Raw genomic sequence first — 21,934 nt, 5'->3', positions numbered from 1 at the left:
ATGTGGCTGTACTGGAAAAAATGAGGAGAAAATCACGAGCTGCTTAAAAATGGGAGAAGACAATAGAACCCTCACACAGTGGAATTAAAGCAGCCAGACCCGCGGTAGTGACAAAGTACCCCAAGCTACATGTAGGTCCACCCAGATTTGGCTTGTGCCGTATAAGTGCAGTTTACTTTTCCCACCACTAGATGGCAGTCCCGTTTTAAAGCAAGTTTTATTAGCGCAATCATGCTGCTCAAGATAAAAAGTAACCGTTTTCACCCCATGATGTTGGCAAAAGGAAAAAAAAGTCTTAAAACTCTTGTTAGTGACTATGTGGGAAAGCGGGGAATGTCAGCAAGCACTGGTGGGAGCATAAGTGGATAGCACTATTTTGGAGGAATTTGAGAGTCACTTTCACGGGGCACACACCATGTGACCCAGCCTCGACACCTCTGGATTTGATCATGGATTTGATCTGGATTTGAGGATGATGATGGCTAATGTTTATTTTGACCTGACTATGTGTCTTGCAGGACCTGCCTTAAGTGCTTACATCACCCAGTCCTCCCAACTCCATGTGGGCAGGCACGGTTATTTCCCTCTCTTTTTACACAGGGGACATCCAGGCACCCAAAGTTCAGGCACCTTGACTCAGGTTAGAGAGCTAGTAAGTGGCAGAGCTGCAATGCTCGCCCTGCTTCCAGTACAGGGCATGTGCCTCGTGTACACCAGGAAACACACACACACACACACACACACACACACACATACACACAAGGGTGTTCACTGCCGCAATGTCTGCTAGCCTAACCCTGTTGATGAAACAAGAAAGCCTGAGGGAATACTGGAGAGCAGGTAACATCACGCACTAGATCTACAAGTGGTCAACCCGGCAAAAACAAATGTGGAGATAAAGCAAGCAACTATCAAAAAGACAGGAAGCAAATCTGCATATTATGGAGACCAGCATGGAGATTCAAACTGTTAAAGGATACACTGGAAAGATACACACCAAATTTATAATGGTGTGTCAGGGTTGAGGAGGGAAACAAAAGACAAGGACTTTTAAGCTTATCTGTAATGTGCTATTATTTTCTCTTTCCTTCTGTATCGTGAGCAAAAAGGCAGAAGCTCAAACCCTACTCTAATCCAGAGTATCTTTTTTTTTTTTTTTTTTTTTTACAATTTGTTTATTGGGGCACCTGGGTGGCTCAGCTGTCAAGACATGCCTTCAGTTCAGGTTATGATCCCGGGGTCCTGGGATCAAGCCCCACATCAGGCTCCCTGCTCTCTGGGAGGCCTGCTTCTCCCTTTCCCACTACCTCTGCTTGTGTTCCTGGCGTGTCTGTCAAATAAATAAATAAAATCTTTAAAAAAAATTATTTGACAGAGAGAGAAAGAGATCACAAGTAGGCAGAGAGGCAGGCAGAGAGAGGGGGAAGCAGGCTCCCTGCTGAGATCAGGACCCAAGCTGAAGGCAGAGGCCTAATCCACTGAGCCACCCAGGCACCCCCAGAACATCATTTTATGATTGGATCCTCACAAATGCGTTCCTCAAACCTGACAACTGTTATTGTCAAGCAACCATACAAACCTTTTGCTCCATCAGGGGCATCTCCCCAGAGAGCTTTTCTCAAGCTCCCTTCTATAGTGTAAATCACTTGAGGTTCCATACCTTCGGACTTCCTGCAGCAGCACAAAGACCTGTAGGCCTCTGAGGTTGGAAAGAAGGGAAGGAGGAGGAGGCAGGGAGCGTTCTGTCTTGTGCTTAGTGACTGACTTAAGACAGTGGTTCTCTTTAGGGCACCAGCTCCAAACCACTGAAGTGTTTCTTTTTAAGTAAAGTTCCAACTACTCCTTTGCTTCACTTGTGTGTGTGTGTGTGTGTGTGTGTGTGGCGGGGGTGGGGGTGGGGGTGGTGGTGGAGAGGAAGGCAGGTTATTATCAAATGTTTAATTGCTCAGGTGGAAAGACACAGTGACTCAAACAAATTACCCCTCTCTAACTCCATTTAAAGCCGGTAGGCAAATTGGTTACCTAGAAACACAATGACTTACAACCTACCCTCTTCCTGTATTTACCAGAGTCAACACATATGAAATCACGGGTCATATGGTGACAAGTTTTCCTAGAACTGTAATAGTTTTATAGAGGTTAATGCTCTCCAATTATAAGGGGATAATGGCTCTGAGCAAGAGGTCAGGTCTGGGGGGTGGGGGAGTGGATGGGAAGAGGGAAGATAAAACTTTTTTGTATAAAATTGAAAATTGGTTTTTAGTGCCAGCCAGCATGGAGCTTTTGTCAGCGGCTGAATGCACTAAGAATGTGTAGAACTGCAGAGGAAAAGGTTATGTGGATAGCTCTGAACCTAATGGATTGTCTCAAAGCCCAAGACTGTAATACTATATCCTATGCTATGAGGGAGCCTCTTCACAAAAAATATTTTAGGGGCACCTGGGTGGCTCAGTCAGTTACACGTCTGTCTGCCTTGGCTCAGGTCTTGATCCCGGGGTCCTGGGATCAAGCCTCACATTGGGCTCCCTGCTCACTTGAGGAATCTTCTCCCTCTCCCTCTGGCCTCCCCGCCCCCCTCCCTTGTGTTCTTGATCTCAAATAAAATTTTTTTTAAATTTTATTTTAAAGGTTTTTATTTGTCAGAGAGAGAGCGAGCGCACACAGCAGGGAGAGTGGCACGCAAAAGCAGCAGGCTCTTGCTGAGCAAGGAGCCTGATTGATGCAGGACTCATCCCAGGACTCGGATCATGACCTGAGCAGAAGGCAGATGTTTAACTGACTAAGCCACCCAGGCGGCCCTCGAATAAATAAACATTTTAAAAAATACATTTTAATTATCCTCATTTAGAGAATCCCTCATCACAAATCATATCTCATTTCACTAGATTTTATTTTAAGATTTTATTTATCCATTTGACAGACAGAGATCACAAGGAGGCTGAGAGGCAGGCAGAAAAAGAGGGGGAAGCAGACTCCCTGCTCCCGATGTGGGCTCAGTCCCAGGACCCAGGGATCATGACGTGAGCCAAAGGCAGAGGCTTAACCCACGGAACCACCCAGGTGCCCCTTCACTGGATTTTAATATGCCACATCACTTAGGGGAACAGGTGGTATCCACAACTTAGTGATATACACGGTAAATTCTTAAGAAATTGTCTCATTTAGAAACTCAGATTTGGCTTTCTCCTCCTGACTTAGCCGGGAAAATAATCTTTCACTGACATTTCCCTCTCAAGAGGATTGAGACTTCTTAAATGGGTGAGATCTGAGGAATATCAGGATTGTAATGAGACACTGGTATTCTTATGTCTTTCTGGGAAGCCTGCCCAGAGATTAACTTTGGTTGTTCTCATACAACCTTGTCTGCCTGGTCAGACTCAGAGGGTCTTCCATGGGACTCTTAATGCCATTAGCTTGGGAGATTTGGTGCAAAGCGCCAGGTCCAAGGTGCATTTCTATGAACCCTAGGAAACAATTAAAATGCTGTCTTGGGTGCCTGGGTGGCTCAGGTCATGATCTCAGGGTCCTGGGATCAAGCCCTGCATTGGGCTCTCTGCTCAGCAGGGAGCCTGCTTCCCCCTGCCTTTCTGCCTACTTGTGGTCTTTCCCTGTGCCAAATAAAATCTTAAAAAAAAAAAAAAAAGCAAGCTGTCTTGCTGGGCCTAGTCTCCTCAATTCTGGAGGGAGGCTTATTAAAGCAGTGTGGGAAAATCTGCTCTTACAACTTTTTTTTAAATTTTTATTTTTTTAAAAGATTTTATTTATTTTTTTGACAGACACAGATCACAAGTAGGCAGAGAGGCAGGCAGAGAGAGGGGGAAGCAGACTCCCTGCTGAGCAGAGAGCCCCACATGGGGCTTGATCCCAGGATCCCGGGATCATGACCCTAGCCGAAGGCAGAGGCTTTAACCCACTGAGCCACCGAGGTGCCCCATGCTCTTACAGCTTTTAATGATCTCACTTGACTTTTGACTTTGGAAATGACAGGCTATGTGAATGTCTGCTGCTTGAAGAGAATGCAGAGGTGTGTATAAGTGAAAGTTCCCCTGCAATCCTCCTTCCTCCTACCTGAAGCTTACTTTCCTTGCCAGGTGGCCATCACAGAGGATGCCTCCTTCCTGTATGTACTTACACAGAATTCACACCAAAGCTACTAGGCCAGTGGCAAAGCTGAATTCTGAACTTCTAAATACAAAATCTAAACAATTTTCAGGTTTATGAAATTACCCTATAAACACACTAATCTACGTAAAAAGAAACTGAAACAACAGCCTCATTACTTTACTCACATTATATTTTATTATAATTAATGGCTAATTAAAGAAAAAACTGTAGCACCCTACTATTTTAAGACCACAAATGTAACCTAAATGCTGTCCCATTCCATAAAACAGGGACCCTTCCCCCAAAGCTATAGTGGGCATTTACTTTTTAAGTTTCCCGATCCCAGTGACAACTAATACTTTTTATTACTTATCAAACACACAAAAACTACTGTTCTCCCTAGCTGAAGAATCTCACAAATGATACTTTTTCTTTATGTACATGGTTCATTGACTCAAACCAGAAGAGAGCTACTAAAATATCCATAAACACAAAGCTCAGATTGGGGTCTGGCTACTCCTAAGGTTATTCACTGGTATGTTAAGCGGGATTGTCAACCATGTGAAAAATGCTCCATCTTTCCAGAGAGCAATGTTTTACCTGAGGCTAAGGAATCACATTATATATGAAAAAAAAAAATACATTTTTTCAAAAATGTTAAATGGAAGTTTTTTCCCCCCAAGTGAAATATACAGAAAACTCAACATATAAAACTAGTTTTAGGAAATCACATTGGCAGTAGGAGTGGGCCGATGCGATTTCTCCCTCCACACATAGCTGGGGGCTTGTGACCCCTTCCCTCCTGGGGTACCCTGGGGAACTTCTTGCATGCCAAGCCTCAAGCCCTCCAATCTCAATTCAAGGACTGGACATCCTTCTCAGGAACAGGTTATAGAGGGGAGTCCAAGAGCCACCAACATGGTGAGAATCCTGCTTTGCTTTTCTAGGTAAATGATAGACCATGCTTACTTGTGCTTCTTTTATGTGCTCAAGTCCAACCCTTAACATCTAAATTTCTCTGGCTTTTCGATCTTTTTGGTTGTAATAGATTTCAACAAATACTTCCACTTGGGTTATGTAGCTTTCAGATCCTGTGGCATCTCTACCTTAAGCAGCAATAGATCTTCCCAAATTGTGAGGAACCACTGAATGTTCCCAGACATCATTCTGTCCCTTAATCTGGTTTCTGAACATTCTGGTTCTTTTCCTTCTTTGTATATTCTTCTAATCGAAGAAGCCACTTGGCCCAGTACTTCGAACAGAGCTCAGTGTCCATGAAATGTGGGTGAGCAGGGGATCCATCTTTGTAGGCCACCACGATTAAGCCACACTGAACCTAGGAAGAAACACAGGGCAGTTCCAACATTTATACAGTAGGACCAGAGTTGAGGTTCATTTCCTTTTTGCTCTAGGGCAAACTCAGAATAAAACAATCTACAGTAATAACTCCTGTTTCTAAGAGGGGTTGGTGAAAGATTATACCAGGATACGTAAGAACACAAAGATGACAAGTAAGGTATCGAAGAATGGACTGTAAACACTAAAGCACTATTAACAATGACAGAAAGCTCAGAACAGGGGATGTGCTTTTTAAGGTGGTAGAAGGACAAGGAACAGAGTGAACAATGGGACACAAACAGAATAAAAATCACGAGGAGTTAAGTAGCCATGAATAAGCATCAAGCAAGGCTTTATGTAAGTAGAGGCTCAGTGTCCCAACCTGAAAGCTATAATTGGCATCATTATTTATGGCACCAACATAGGCCACAACCTGCAGCGGGTTGTCAAATGTATTTCGAATGTAAGGTTTCGGTTTCTCCGATGTCTTCCAATCAATCACACACAGCTTGCCCCTAAAGAGAAAGAAAAGGAAGTCTTCGTAAGTAATAGTTCAAACTGAGAAACCTTAAGCCTCTTCTTAGGTATGGTTTACTACTTATCACTCAATGACTGTTGCTTCTATTCTCCACTTTCCAAAAAGACAGCGAGCTCCTCTGAGCTTTACTCATGAGGATTAGAGAAGTGTGATGTTCTCTTTCCTGAGTCCTACATTCAGGTCAGTAATGGGCCTGTCAGGGTTATGATGGGAAATGCTTCCAGAAGCACACCAGCAAGAATTACAGGTGTGGATCCACGCAGGAGTGCTGGGGAACTTTCCCGCAGTTCCAGTTTCTAAACTGTCTCAAAAGTCCTTTGGACCTCCATGGCCTTGTTTAATAGTTGACATGGGAATTGAAACTATGTCTATCACTATCTTAGTTGGATCTTATTTCAAGTATTTATCAGGATGAACCACAAGAGACCAGTAGCAATCCCCATCATAAAGGACAAAAGCATCATGGTGCTTCAGAAATTCTCTTGCTAGAAACCAAAGCTGGAGTTCAAATCCATCAGCATTTAATAGGCACTGATTATACGCAGAAATACAAATAAGACTTGGTCCCTGCCTTTAAAGTTTACATACAGGGTAGGGTGACTTACTATTAGGGGTATTGGGAAAGATAAAAAAAATTCTTGTTGCCACTTTAAAATAAAGTCAAATAACCAGTATATTCCTCCCCATTACCCCTCTCCCAGTGGGGTTTATATTTGCCAGGTGCAGATATCAGAAGGATCACAGGGTGAGCAGACTGATAACTGGTGACTATCTGTTCATTCTGTCTTTCATGAACTTCAGTTTCAAAACCAGCAGTTTAGAGGGAGTTTTTGTACAAAGTATGCATGTTACCCACCTGTCACCATAGTTCTAGAACTTATGCAAGGTATTTATAAAGTCAACCTAGAGTAGCACTGTCTAAAAGATATAAAATGCAAGCTATATATGTTATTTCAAATTTTCTAGTAACCACATCAAAAAAGAAAACAGGTAAAATTTTAGTATTTTATTTAACCCAACATACTCAAAATACTATCATTTCATTATGTAATATTAAGAAGTTATTAATGGGATACATTACATTCTTTTTTGTAGTAAATCACTGAAACCTACTTTATATATTCACAGCATACCTCACTTTAGATTGGCCACACTCAAGAATCTAATGGTTGTATGTGCTAGTGGGTAGTCTCTTGGACAGTACAGGGCTGGAGGTAGCTTTACCGTCTCTGTCAAACTCTGCAATATTACAAAACCAATATAATCTATGAAAATGAAGAGAAGGCCCCAGTATCCCCAGGGGGCTTCACAGTTCTCAATCTGGAATAAATAAAAATATCCTAAAATAAAGATTTTTGATATGGACCACCGTTTCTTGCAACATACTATAACTTGGAGAACTAAATAATGTGGAAAAGAGATTTTTAGTAGCATAAACCCTAATTAAAATTGCACTAAGACAGTTACAGTTCACAACAAATGAAAAGATGCTCAGCCTAAGTTAAGCGAAATACAGATTGAAACCACGAGAGACAATGTTGATAAACAGCACTTTAATACAGTGTCATTGAAGGTCTGCACAAATAAGCACACTCCACCTGGGACAACTGAAAATGCCTGTTCCCTTTAATCCAGCAACTGCCCTTTTCAGTATGCACTGGAGAACAATAGTTTCATATCCCAGATGCAAGTGACAAGAGCCTGGAAAATATAAGTATTCATATCCAGGCCTACTTCAGATCAACTGAATTTATCCGAACTGTATATAATAAGATCCACCAAACCAACAAGTGAACCTCACAGCCATATACAAGGAGATATGTACACTGCTGCAGTTTGTAATTGTGGAAAACCAGAAATAAACTGAATGTTCCCCAGAGGGAAATAAATATGGTTCATTAATACAAAGGAATACCAAATAACAGTTAAAGAGAGAAGATCAAAATCACCATGCTAACATCTATCGAGTAGTTTGCATTTTAAGTACTATACAGAGAATGTCTCATTTAATCTCTGTAAGAGCTCTATGAGGTAAGTCCTTTTATTTGTCTTATTTTAGAGATGAACAAAGAGAAGTACAGAGAGGCTAACTAGCTTAAGGTTAAGATGAAAAGCTAGAAACCAAACTTAGCCAGCCTGGCTCCAGAGCCAAATATCTTATCAGCTTTGTGATACCATGCACGTAGAAATTTCTATATACTGTGACTCTCACAGACATGTAGGTAACAATACATGGTATTCTGTGTATGTATCCTATACAGTGCTGTGTATGTATGTGGAAAGTAGACTGGCAGTGTCTTATATATGCATTAAACAGTGTTAGTCTTGTGGGTGTGTTAAGTAGTATAGGAAGTAGCCTAGGACATAGTGATTGTCTTTGGCAAGGGGACTGTGAGAGGAGGGAAGATGTGGTTATAGGTGATGTGAGCTTAATTTATGGTATATTAAAAAAAAATCAGAAGCAGATGTGACTGTGTTAAATTAATTTTCAGTGGTGGAAAATTATTAAAAGAGAAAAGGATGTTGCAGATCTACATAAACTAATAAGGAAAGATCTCTAAAATAGTTTCAAAATGAAATAAAGCAGGGTTTGGCACTTTGTGTTAATAAGTGGGAGTGGAGACAAATGATTGTAACATACAGTCATAAAGTACCTCAAGACCACAAGAACTTTATTTATTTTTAGGGAAGAAGGGAGGGAGGGAGGGGGAGGGAAGGGAGAGAGAGAGAGGGAGAGAACCTAACAGGCTTGATCTCACTACCCTGAGATGAAGACCTGAGCCAAAATCAAGAGTCCAGTGCCTAACAGACTGAGCCATCCAGGCGCCCCAAGATCACAAGAACTTAAAATCAGAGTAGGGGTGGAGGATTCTGGGAAAATGGAAGAGTAGGAAGCACCTGAAATCTGTAGGCCCACCTAGACAACAACTGCAATGGCAGAATCTGCCTGATATAATTATTGGACATCTAGAGCCTACTGAAGCCTTGGATGGTAAACTCTGGTTAATTTTGGTCAGTTTCGGCTCTTAACAACTACCCATTCCCCCCACCCCTTCTCAAGGGGCAGGCAGCTGTGCACATGATCCTGGAGGAGCACATACACAGTCTGTGGGAATAAGAGCAGACAAAAAGGGCCTCATCCTCCAAATGTCAGGGATCTGTGCTCTCATCACTGACTGCTGCTTTGGTTCACAGAGGTATAGATGAGTAGGATGGCCATTGTTACTGCACCTCCGCCCACTGCTACAAGCCCCTCTTCCTCCAGCCAAATTACTTCCAGAGGACTTAAAGGGTGAACACCCATTTTTTCCAACCCTTCATTTTTCTCTTTTCCCCTTATTTGGGAATTAAGATACTAAAGACTACAACACCAATGGGAAAATAGAAAGTGACTGTGTATGTCCAGGGAAAGGCACAGGCCCAGAAAAGACTTGAGAAGACCTTGAGTTTATACTTCAGGCTGATCCTTAACACAGAGACAGCCTATGAGAACAATAACAAAAATGAGAACAATAACAAAACCCCAAACAAAAACAATAGGGGTGAATAGGGGTGCCTGGGTGGCTCAGTCAGTTAAGTGTCTGCCTTCGGCTCAGGTCATGATCTCAGGGTCCTGGGATTGAGTCCCACATTGGGCTCCCTGCTCAGCAGAGAGCCTGCTTCTCCCTCTCCCTATGCCTGCTGCTCTGCCTACTTGTGCTCTCTCTCTGTCAAAGAAATAAATAAAATCTTAAAAAAAAAAAAAGTTAGCACTCTTATAACAATGATTTGTAACTCCATTTTTTGTTTTCTACAGTTTTTTTTTTAAACTTGAAACAAGCAGAAAAAAATATTGCCCTTAGGTTGGTTGATCATACAAATCTTGATCAATGTTTTATGAAACATCAGATAGCACTGGTTCATCATGTTCTTCCACTCTGCTCAAGTGAGCTGCCCCATACAGAGCACTAATTTCAACTAGTGTTTTGCCTAAGACTGCTGCTGTATCCTCCCAATGGGAAACATCTTCACTGTTATTTTCTATACTCATTCTCATCCCCTTTTTTTTTTTTTTGAAGATTTTATTTATTTGAGACAAACAGAGAGAGCATGAGCATAAGCATGGGGGGGGTGGGACAGAGGGAGAGGGAGCAGCAGACTCTTCTGAGAAGCAGGGAGGTCGATGTGGGGCTTGATCCTAGGACCCTGATATCATGACCTGAGTTGAATGCGGATACTTAACAAACTGAGCCATCTAGGCGCCCCACTCATCTCCTTCTCTAGTTGTTCTTGAGATCTCTGCAGTTCTCCTAATCTCCTGTCTTTTTCTTGCATTTCCAACTCCAGCTAGAATATTAGCTGTTGCTGCTGAAACAGGAGCTCCTCTGACTTGAGTCTCTCCATCATTTCCTGCCCCATCAGAGCTGGTTCTCATTCATGCTCCAAGTTGGCCATTTCCTTTCGTCTCAGTTACTCCAGCCACATTTCCTTATACTTATAAATCCACAATACTACCCACTCTATTGGATTCAGTAAATTCTTGCTACTTCTGTAAAACCCTGAGTTAGACATATTCCAAGGTACTTTTGAAAATATGCTGACTCCCTTTCTAACCCTTACCCTTAACCTGTCAGTAGCATCCTGTTGCTGGCAATGAGCCATGCATTTCAGGTGCCAGAGACTGCATGCAGCAAAGAGGGAGGGCCCCATGGATAGGTGAGTGGGTTTTTTTCTACATAATTAAAGAGATTAATAAACCTAAAAAAATTATTAGTTTATGTTTTGGGGCACATAATATATAAAGACAATTTTGTGACAACAACTAAAAGGGATAAGAAGGGACAGAGTTGTTTAAAGGAGCAGTTTCTGTATGTCATTGAGGTTGGTACAAATTTAAATTAGAGTGTTATAACTGGGATATTAAAGGTAATCCCCATGGTAAGCACAAGGACAATAGCTATAGATATACACAAAAGGGAATGAAAAAAGAATTGAAATGTTTCACTACAAAAAAGAAACAGAACACAAAAGACAGAAACATACAGGAAATGAGACAAAAAAGATATCATGCCTATAGAAAATAGGTAACAAAATGACAGAAGTCTCTCCTTTTCAGTAACTAGTTTAAGATTTTTTTTTTTTTTTTTTAATTTGACAGACAGAGATCACAAGCAGGCAGAGAGGCAGGCAGAGAGAGAGAGAGAGAGGAAGAAGCAGGCTCACTGCTGAGCAGAGAGCCCCATGCGGGGCTCAATCCTAGGACTCTGGGATCATGACCTGAGCCCAAGGCAGAGGCTTTAACCCACTGAGCCACTCAGGTGCCCTTCAGTAACTAGTTTAAATGTAAATGGATTAAATTCTCTAATCAAAAGACAGAGATTGGCAGGATGGCTAAAACACATGATTCAACTATATGCTGTCTACAAGAGACTCACTATAGACTCAAAGACACAAACAGGCTGAATGTGAAAAGACAGAGAAAGATATTCCATGCAAATAAAAACCAAAAGAGAGCAAAGGTGGCTCTAACAGCAGAAAAAATTGTCTTTAAATTGAAAAAAATGAGACAAAGAAAGACATTATATATTAATAAAAGGTTCAATACATCAAGAAGCATAACAATTATATACATTTACACACCTAGTAACAGGTTATCAAAATACATAAAGCAAAACCTGACAAAATTGAAGGGAGAAATACAGTTCTTTTTAAACTTTTATTTACTTACGTAATCTCTATACCCAACATGGGAGTCTGACCCCGAGATCAAAAGCCACATGCTCTTCCAAGAAAGCCAGCCAGGTGCCCCAGAAATTCAGTTCAATAATAACAGTGGGAGAACTTCAATACCAATTTTCAATAATGGATAGAACCAGACAGTAGGAACTAAGAAAATAAAGGACTTAACACAATAAACCAACTAGATCTAACGAACATACAGTACTCTCTACCCAACAACAGAATACACACCTTTTCAAGCACACACCAGGACATTTTCCAGGACAAACCATATATTAGGCCATAAATTAAGTCTCAACATATTTAAACAGATAGATGTCACACAAAGCATCTTCTCCAATCACAAGATGAAGTTAGAAATCAGTAAAAGAAGTAGAACTGGAATAAAAAATCATAAATTTGGGGAAATTAACATAACCAACCAAAGAAGTCACAGGGGAAATCAGAAGATACTTAGAGGTGAATAAAAACGAGAACACAGCATTCCAAAACTTATGGGACACAGTGAAAACAGTGTTAGGGAAGCTATACAACAATAAATACTTATATTAAGAAACAACGAGGGGCGCCTGGGTGGCTCAATGGGTTAAAGCCTCTGCCTTTGGCTCAGGTCACGGTCCCAAGGTCCTGGGATCGAGCCCCACATCAGGCTCTCTGCTCAGCAGGGAGCCTGCTTCCTCCTCTCTCTCTGCCTGCTCCTCTGCCTACTTGTGATCTCTGTCAAATAAATAAATAAAATAAAATAAATATAAGAAAAAAAAAGAAACAATGAAGAATCAAATCAACATCCTAACCTTATAACTTAAGGAACCAAAAAAACAAAGTAAACCCAAAACTTACAGAAGAAAATAAAAGAGATTAAAGACAAATGAAATTCAGAAAAGAAAATAGGAAAAAAATCAATGAAAATAAACACAAAACCTACGAGGACTATATCATGAAGAAACAGAATATCTGAACAGCTCTATAATTAGAAAGGAGATTTCATCAGTAATCAAAAATCTCCTGGCAGCTAACAGCTCTAGACCTGATGATTTCATATGGATGAATCCCACCAAACATTTACATAACTAATACCAATGCTAAAACTTTCCCAAATAAATTGTAAAGTAGGGAACTTTGTAATTCATTCTATGAATCCAGTATTACCCTGATACCAAAGCCAGACAAAGGCACTACAAGAAAACTACAGAATAATCCTTATGAACAAAGTTGTAAAAATCCTCTACAAAATAGTAGCAAATCAAATTCAGCACATATTAAAAGAATCATACAGCATCACAAAGTGGGCTTTATTCCTGGAATGCAAGGATGGTTAAACACAAAAATCCACCAATGTTATATGCCTTATTAATAGAATGAAGGAAACCATTTAATCATCTTAACTGATGAAAAAAAAGCATCTGACAAAATGAAATACCCTTTATGATAAAAATACTCAACAAGCCAGGGATAGAAAAATAACTACCTCAATATAATAAAAGCCATATACATATGAAAAGCCCACAGCATACTCAATGGTGAAAGACTGTAAGGTTTTCCTCTAAGATCAGGAACAAGGCAAGGCTGCCTGCTTTCATCACTTCTATTTAACAGATCTGGATGTTCTAGCCAGGGCAATTAGGCAAAACAAAGAAATAAAAAAGCAACCAAACTGGAAAGGAAGAAGTAAAATTATCTCTGTTCACAGATGAATGATCTTTTATGTTAAAAATTCTAAAGCATACATACAAAAACTGGTAGGACTATATAAATAAATTCACCAAAGTAGCAGGATACAAAGTCAACACACAAGTCCAGTGCATTTCTATACATAAACAATGAACAATATGGAAAGGAAATTACAAAAACAATCCCATATAACATCAAAATGAATAAAATACTTGAAAATTAACCAAGGAGACTGAAGACTTGTACAATGAAAACTGCAAATCACTGTTGAAAAAATTAAAAATTTAAAAAAATTAAAGACCTAAATGAAAACATGCCCCATGTTCACAGATTAGATGTAATATTTTTAAGATGTTCATATTACCCCAAGTGATCTGCAAATTTAATATAATCTATAAAAATCTCAATGACGATTTTGCACAAATTGAAACCAATCTTAAAATCCACATGGAATCTAAAAGGGACTCTGAAAAGCCAAAATAACCCTGGAAAAAAAAAAAACAAAAAAACACCTGGAGGACTCACACTTGTTAATTTCAAAGCTTACTACAAAGCTATAGTAATTAAAATAGTATGGTTCTTGTATAAGGACAGATGCATAGACTGATGGAAATGAATAGAAAGCCCAGAAACTCTCATATACACTGTCACATGATTTTTGACAAAGGCGCGACATCTATTCAATGAGGAAAGGACAGTCTTTTCAACAAATGGTACTGGGGAAACTGGACATCCACACGCAAAAGAATAAAGCTGGACTCTTACCTAACACCATATACAAAATTTAACTCAAATGGATCCATGACTTAAAGGTAATACTTAAAACTAAGACTTAAAACTACATAAAACTTTTAGAAGAAAAAACATAGGACCCAAGCTTAATGACACTGGATTTGGATTTTACTGAATGTGACACCAAAGGCACAGGCAACAACAACAACAAAATACACCAACTGGCTTATAGGAAAAGCTCTAAAAATTGTGCATCAAAGCACAAGGATAAAGACTAGTCAGTCACAAAAAGACAAATACTTTGACTTTACTCACATGAGGTACCAAAGAGTAGTTAAATTCATAGAGACTGAAAGTAGAATGGTGGTTGCCAGGGGCTGAAAGCAGGGGAGAGTATAGTAATCACTGTTTAATGGGCACAGAATTTCAGTTTTATAAGATGACATGTCCTGGAGATGGATGGTATTGACGGTTGTACGACATCATGAATGTATTTAATGGTAATAAATTGTATACTTAAAAATGGTGAAGTTTATGGCAAATTTTATGTAACATATATTTCACCACATTAAAACCTTTTTTAAAGAAAAAGTGGAAATGGGAGACTTACTTTTAGTAGCGTGGGTTAACCACATATATTACCTATTAAAAATGTTTTTAAAATTTCTGAAACCTTAATTTTCAAAAATATTCAATGGACATATTCTCAATGTTGATCCTTTCCACTTGAAGAGCAGAAAACAATTATCAGTACTGTGGACAGCACTGTGAAGTGTCTGGTGTTAGGAACTTCTTTTTTGATTTTGTTGTGGTTTTTTTTGGTTGTTGTTTTAAAGATTTTATTTATCTGAGAGAGAGAGAGAAAGCACGAGAGAGGGGATGGTCAGAGGGAGAAGCAGATTCCCTGCTAAGTAGGGAGCCCGACTCAGGACTTGATCAGGGGCTCTGGGATCATGACCTGAGCTGAAGGCAGACACCCAACCGACTGAGCCACCCAGGCGCCAAAGGCAGCGGCTTTAACCCACTGAGCCACCCAGGCGCCCCACACTCACAGGTTTTTACCTATCCTGGTGTGTCGCCCACATATTTTATTTATTTATTTATTTATTGCAATAGGGTATCTGCAGGTTATATCTCCCCTTGGAATCTGGAATAAGTGGGAAAAACAGTAACATAGCAGCAAGTTAAAAATCACAGAAAGCTTTAGTAAGTTCAGAGTCCCTACCCATGTCAACCACCACCTGGAAGCCAGGAAAAGAAATGATTTTCAGGGCTAACAGATCAAGGTGCTATTTTTAGGGAAACGGGAAAGAAAATGCAGGAATCAAATTGGATCTTTTTTTTTAAGTTATTTATTTTAGAGAGAGAGAGAGTGAGAGAGCATGCACACGAGTTGCAGGGGGATGGGTGGGGGCAGAGGGAGAGGAAGAAAAGTCTTTTTTTTTTTTTTTTTTAAAGATTTTATTTATTTGACAGACAGAGATCACAAGTAGGCAAGGTGGGGGACAGGAAGCAGGCTCCCTGCTGAGCAGAGAGCCCAATGTGGGGCTCAATACCAGGACCCTGAGATCACGAGGGAGAGGAAGAAAAGTCTTAAGCTGACTCTACACTCAGCACACACCCGATCCAGTCTCAATCTCATGACCCTGAGATCAGGACCTGAGCCAAAATCAAGAGTTGGACGCTTAACTGACTGAGCCACTTGGGTACCCCATCAAATTGGATCTAGTGGTTAGTAGCTTGCTTGGGAGTAGGGAAGGAGGAACATGCTGGATATGGAAAAATTGTATCTTTTTTCTACCAAATACTTTGATTCTGGAACACAAATTTACAAGAATTATGAGGCTCTTCCCCATGTATCTCTTATCTCCTGCCCCTTACCCAATTCTTTTATGTATCATACAGATTTTTGATTTCATAGGGCTGTACCTTGAAGCAGGAGTTCAGAGGAAAAAATAGTGTTTGACAGGCGTCATCTGTTCCACCCCACATTACTTTATCTCCACACTTTGATAAAAAAAAAAAAATCTAATACTTACTGATATTCAGCCACACAGTCCAGTAGACCTACATACTTTAGGGTCTCATGTTGAACAGCACTTTCAAGAGCTCGCACTCCACTGACATCTTTCAGGATATGCTGGACACTTTCAATATATCCAGATTCGAGATTTTCTTCTCTTTCCTTCATGTCCCCCTCAGGTGCAAGTATGCTTTCCAAGGCTTTATGGAACCGTTTCCCTTGTAAAAATATGTCTGAAAAGAAAATCAGGGGAAAAAACAAACAAGAACAAAGTTAGTACTAAAAAACAAATACTTAAAAATCTCTGAACAATAAAATTAGAAATTGTATGAATTACCTTTAAGTGACAACTGCTAAGATACCACATTTTGGCCTCTTGTGAAATCTAAGAACGTACTTTGAAAAGCAAAGGGACTTAAGGGGCGCCTGGGTGGCTCAGTGGGTTGGGTCTCTGGCTTCGGCTCAGGTCCTGGGATCAAGCCCCACATCAGGCTCTCTGCTCGGCGGGGAGCCTGCTTCCCCCTCTCTCTCTGCCTGCCTGCCTGCCTACTTGTGATCTCTGTCAAATAAATAAATAAAATCTTAAAAAAAAAAAGGCAAAGGGACTTAAAATAGTTTGAACAATAAAAAGAATCAAAATAAAGAATTTCTAGTAGAATTAGGCCAAAGCTACAGTTGGAAGATCTAGGGCAACACCTAGTGTATCATATTATGAATTTAAGCATCCATTTTAGTAACTTAACTGGTTATGAGAAATAATTATTAGAAAGTTAAGGAACTGTAATTCTGTTCACAGTTCTTTTTACAACGAACACCAAATTAATGAACACAGTGGGGGAATCCTTTCACTAACAGGCCTAATGAATGGCAAGGAATAAAAATCAAGTCACATACAAATTAAATACAAACTGCAGGTTTTGGGGCTTGGGGGTAAGAGGATATATGTAACACTCTTATGCACTTTTTGGGGGGACTAAAACAGGTTAAGACAGTTGCTCTATCCTGAAATTTTTCCTCATATGCTTAAGAAAAATTGGATATGTAATTGACATATGAGGCTGTATTTGTTTCAGGCATTTAACATAATGATTTGGTATCTGTATATCCTCATACATTTTTAAGTTAAGAAAACACAAACAAATCCAAGAAATTGTACATATTCACTTGATCCTTGACAAGGGAAGGAAACAAAGAGGAGGCATTGTGCTAAGAAGTGGCCTTGGTGCTTTCAAAATATTATTTAACTTTCAAACACAACAACCCAGCAAGGTAACAATCATGTTTAATGAATGAGGCCTACACAATGCTTTGCCCCAAAGCAAAAAGGCAGACTAGCAGCCTGGCACCAGAGTCCATGTTCAATTCCAGTCTATCATACAACAGAAAGAGGAAGGCAAAATTAGGGATTAGAGTAGGAAATATACATGCATGGAGACAGATCCACAGAAAATTAGGAAAATCTGATCTAGTAAGGTAATTCCAATGCATATATTACATTTGTCAAATACTCTTTTACCAAGACTTTGAAAGGTTAGTTCTATCACAGTCAAAAAATCGAATCACTTCTGGGAAATTACTTGGAGAGTTAAATGACATTCAACTGAAGAACTGAGCTATTATACTCCAAATTTACCTGGCTCAACTGGACTTATTTGCATATGAAAGGCCTACAAGAAATTTAAGACAGATGGAATTAAAATTTAGGTAAAAGTACAGCATTCATCTATAGACAAGTTTAATGAGGCAGAACACAAACATAGTCAAAACAGGAAGAAAACAAACTGTTTTATCAATTGCCAAGCAAATAAACAATTTTCTACTTCAGACTTAACCCTTAGCTAGGTCCTTCACACGTAAGAGGCAACAAACAACGGAATCTAGATTTGGGGTCCCCTTCATTGTAAGGCTCAGAACATTAAATATGATTGAATTTGTCAAAGTAAATTTTATTTATTATTATTAATTTTTAAAGATTTTATTCATTTATTTGAGAGAGCAAGTAGAGCAGGGGGAAGGAGCAGAGGGAGAGGGAGAAGCCAACTCCCCACTGAGGAGGGAGCCAGAAACAGAACTTGATCTCAGGATGTTGGGATCATTAACTTGAGCCAAAGGTAGATGCTTAGCCAACTGAGACACCTAGGTGCCCCTGTCTAAGTAAGTTTTTAAAAGCACAAGATTTATTGCAGATAGCATCATCAGAATATTCATTCAGTAAATTAAAGGAATGAAAATGAAATGTTTTCAAGTCCCAGTATATAATGTGCATTTAAGAGGAAAAAAAATCCACGAGTCTCCAAGATTCTGACTGATAAACTGGCAGGATGGATAACATTTTCAGATTAAAAAGTAACTATTTTTAGTAATAAACTGGAAAAAATAAACTCCACCCCTTTCCACTATGATCAACACTTAAATATAAATCCAAGTCGGACTTTTTTACCTTTGGCAATCTTCAAAAGGTAAAGTGACACTTGAGAAATTGACCAAATGTTGAGAATGCCAGCTCTGGGCACATCTCTATGCTCTAGCCTTTGGAAAGAGCAGGGGGAAAAGAATTTACCAATACCGTATTTTAAAAACTGCCTCTCCTGACCCGTTAATCAATTTAGTGGGCTATGACATGCTTTTTCTTTCTTTTCTTCCCTTCTTTATTGGTAGTGGGGAGCATGACCCTAATCCTTACGTGATTGCCCCTTATGAAAAAAAGTGATTCTGCCTGTTTCTTAAAATTGATCCTGAGAAACACGTCAGAGTAATAATCTAGATCAACAAAGTGAATTATATGGAAAACCACCATTGTTTTATTTCTGCTCGGGATAGTGAAGCACCTTCACATTCCCAACAGAAATTCCTTCCCTTTATCAAGGAGGCCTCCAGAGTACTTTTTTACTTTGTGCCAAGGGCTACAAAGTCCTAGGTTCCCAAACTCCTAGCAGGTTTCTGCCTTTACTTATCCGTGATTTCAGCATCTCCACAAACTATGATATTCCAGGTTCAAGGAAAATCAAAACAACTTCCCATGAGGAAACAATGTCAAGTCTAAATCCTAGTGGTACAAAATATGAAAAGATGCCATTAGATTTCATTTTATGCTGCTTGTTTAGAAAGCAAAAAATAGCTTAGTGGTTGTTACTTATTACCTCAAGGCAGTTAGCTCCTGCATATATTCCTCCCCCACCACAGCTGAGGAATGTTCTAAAGGATGAGGACCTTGACCATTTTTTGACATACGCAGGTGCTGTCTATATACTTAACGTATGTGACATGTTTAATGTGCCACCCACACACAGTTTTTTCTAAGGTGCCACAAAATTAGTGCATTACTCTCAAAATTAAAAGTGCTCTCTACCAGCCACTAGGGGTACACGTACTGCTCTCGGGGAAGCATGGGCTAAGGAATGATCAACAAAAACAGCCTAGCTTTAATAAAAGACAACTATATAATCCTGATGGGACCAGCTAATTCACCTGTGCCAATGGTCTTTCACCTTGTTTTTGTTTTTTTTTTTTTATTTGACAGACAGGGACCACAAGTAGGCAGAGAGGCAGGCAGAGAGAGAGGAAGGGAAGCAGGCTTCCCGCTGAGCAGAGAGCCCGATGTGGGGCTCGATCCCAGGACTCTGGGACCATGACCTGAGCCGAAGGCAGAGGCTTTAACCCACTGAGCCACCCAGGTGCCCCTTTCACCTTGCTTTTGAATGAAGCCTGTTTTAAGGAAGCTGTTCTCCTCACCTAAGAAATTAGTATTAGGAGTTGAAAGCTTAAGTTTTTTTTATCTCAGTTACTGAACAAGAGCGTCAGATTATTTCAGTTTACCAAAATCTAAATACAAATCATGTGCTCCGGTTTACCCCTTGTCTTTAAATTTACATGTCAATGAGGATAAGTAGAGGCAGGGGTAGTCACTGCATTCTGAAGAGAATGCCTAGCAAACAAGTAGAATTCCATTATCAGGTGATTCTTTTCCTTAATCAAAGAAAACGGGCAACTTTAATACTTAAGTTTGTAGCTTATAAAAGAATTTTCCACATCATTTAGTCAAACTACTTGCTCTCTGTGCTTCAGTTTCATTTCATCTGAAATGAGAATAATAGTAATATGCTGCATAGGGTTGTTATGATGATTGAGTTAATACAGATTAAGTGCTATTTAATGCTACTTATCATTTGAAAGCAGCGCCTCACTAGTTCAGGCCAAAAACACCCTCACTCTTTTGACACTGGTGCTCTATAGTCTAGAAAACCCAGTAAACATACAGAACCAGGATTGAGAAAATTACTTGAAGAATATTCTGCAAAGCCATCCTCTCCCAGTTCCAGAATCATCCGCTGTTTCCACCTCTCCAAGTAGAAAAGCTGTTCTGATGTCATGGTCTGCTGAAGGATCTTGGTCACACTACGTATTGTATTTCTTTGCAAAGGGATTTTCAAAGGAACTGTAGGAGTACTTGCTGTGTTTGGTTTTATGCTTCTCTCTGGATTGAAGAGAGGACACCAGTTTCGTGGAACTCTTGCTTCTTCATCTTGCTTTGGGGGCTTACACTTACTCACAGGTCCATAAAGTAAATCATCTTCCTCAAACAATGATTCCGGAGTCTGAGCAAGGCCTCTGGATGACAAGACAGATTGTACTAAATCAGAGTACTTTCCTTGGTCCACTTCTTTATAAGGGTTCACTTTTTTCTTCCGGCTGCATGAATAAGAGGAAGTGGAGAAATCCACATGGGCGGCTGGTTCTAGAGAAAACCCCTTTGAACTTCTGAGCTGCCTGCAGATGGTCTGAAACGCCTTCATCTTTAGATGCTTTCTCACTTCCCTCTAGTCTACTTGCAATGTTGAGGGCCTTTTATCTTTGCACTCCTATTAAAGAGAAAAGTGGAGTTAGATACCAAATGCATTAAATATTTGAACAGCTAAAATGGAAACTGCATCAGTACGGTAAGGCACATTAACCTGCATTCCATTAAGCTTTTCCGACATGTCTGGACAAAGCTATTTCCGAAGAAAGACTCTCGTTAATAGGCAGAACGACTTGTTAAATGTGAAATCGTACAGCTTGGGGCAAGACATCGCTAATATTCAATCCCAAGAATCGGGACGCCTAAGAAGGGAGGCACGTGAGACATACAGAAAAAGAGAATGCTACAGCCCGTCCCATAGCGGCCACGACGGTCAAGGTGAACCACTGATCCCCTAGATACAAGGCTCCTCGCTTGCTAAGTATTCCAGAAGACTTCTCACTAAACTCTCGCACCCTTTAAGGTGGTTACTTCTGCGACACCGTTTTACAGACTCGGAAGTTGAGCTTCCGAACGGTTCCACCAGGAAAGCGCGGGTAAGCGGTGATCAGCGGGGGTCCATCATCGTGATCCCCAGGCTGGGGCCTCCCGCTCCGCCCTACATTTGAAACCACGCCCTACATGTGGAACCACGGTCCTACATGTGGACCGGACGGCTGGGGCCTCTGCTGTGGGAATCAGGATTAGGGAAAAAACAGCTTAAATAGAAGCCAGCTCTCGGCCAGGAAAGGTACCTCAGAAGCCACCAGACTTCACTCAACTTCCAGCGCGCCCACAACCTCTCCAGACCCGTACTTTCCCCGGTCCCGCGCTCAGAGCTCGAGTTAGGCCCCGCCTAAGGGGCGGCGGTCCCCGTATGCACCGCGGCGCTGACGCCTTGCTGCTAGCCTCTCCTTCACTACTGTAGACACTCCCGCGATCCTTGGGGAGTCCCTCCCCTCCGGAGTTAGCGCGCGTTCTCTCAAATCGCGCCCTTACGCTCTCACGATATCTTGTTTACGTCACAGCCCGT

General features: G+C 40.4%; 1 protein-coding gene across 2 annotated transcripts; it reads right to left on the bottom strand.

Annotated features, from left to right (window-relative positions):
- Positions 1 to 4,278: 4,278 nt before the first annotated feature.
- MGME1 (mitochondrial genome maintenance exonuclease 1) lies at positions 4,279 to 21,837 on the bottom strand. 2 transcript variants are annotated; one of them, XM_080814499.1, is made up of 5 exons: positions 21,657 to 21,837; positions 20,404 to 20,983; positions 16,141 to 16,357; positions 5,825 to 5,957; positions 4,279 to 5,440 (listed from the first exon to the last, which is right to left on the bottom strand). In XM_080814499.1, exons 2-5 carry the CDS (start codon positions 20,915 to 20,917, stop codon positions 5,279 to 5,281), a joined length of 1,026 nt encoding a protein of 341 aa, XP_080670625.1. In that variant the 5' UTR covers positions 20,918 to 20,983; positions 21,657 to 21,837; the 3' UTR covers positions 4,279 to 5,278. The 2 variants fall into 2 exon arrangements, with proteins under 2 accessions (XP_080670625.1, XP_080670624.1); XM_080814498.1 differs by lacking the exon at positions 21,657 to 21,837 and adding an exon at positions 21,378 to 21,522.
- Between the last annotated feature and the right edge of the window lie 97 nt (positions 21,838 to 21,934).

Source organism: Martes martes, assembly GCF_963455335.1.
Source record: "Martes martes genome assembly, chromosome: 9".
NCBI classification, from domain to species: Eukaryota; Metazoa; Chordata; class Mammalia; order Carnivora; family Mustelidae; genus Martes; species Martes martes.
Note: the sequence above shows the minus strand (reverse complement) of the source record. Positions and strands in the feature narration are given on the sequence as shown.

Excerpts from the sequence above, each read along its gene's own strand:
- MGME1 (XM_080814499.1), bottom strand. The coding sequence starts at position 20,917 with ATGAAGGCGTTTCAGACCATCTGCAGGCAGCTCAGAAGTTCAAAGGGG. Across the intron at positions 5,958-16,140 it reads GACTGTGTGGCTGAATATCA|GGGCAAGCTGTGTGTGATTG; the intron begins GTAAGTATTAGA and ends CTTTCTCTTTAG. Across the intron at positions 5,441-5,824 it reads ATGCCAATTATAGCTTTCAG|GTTCAGTGTGGCTTAATCGT; the intron begins GTTGGGACACTG and ends GTTTCTTCCTAG.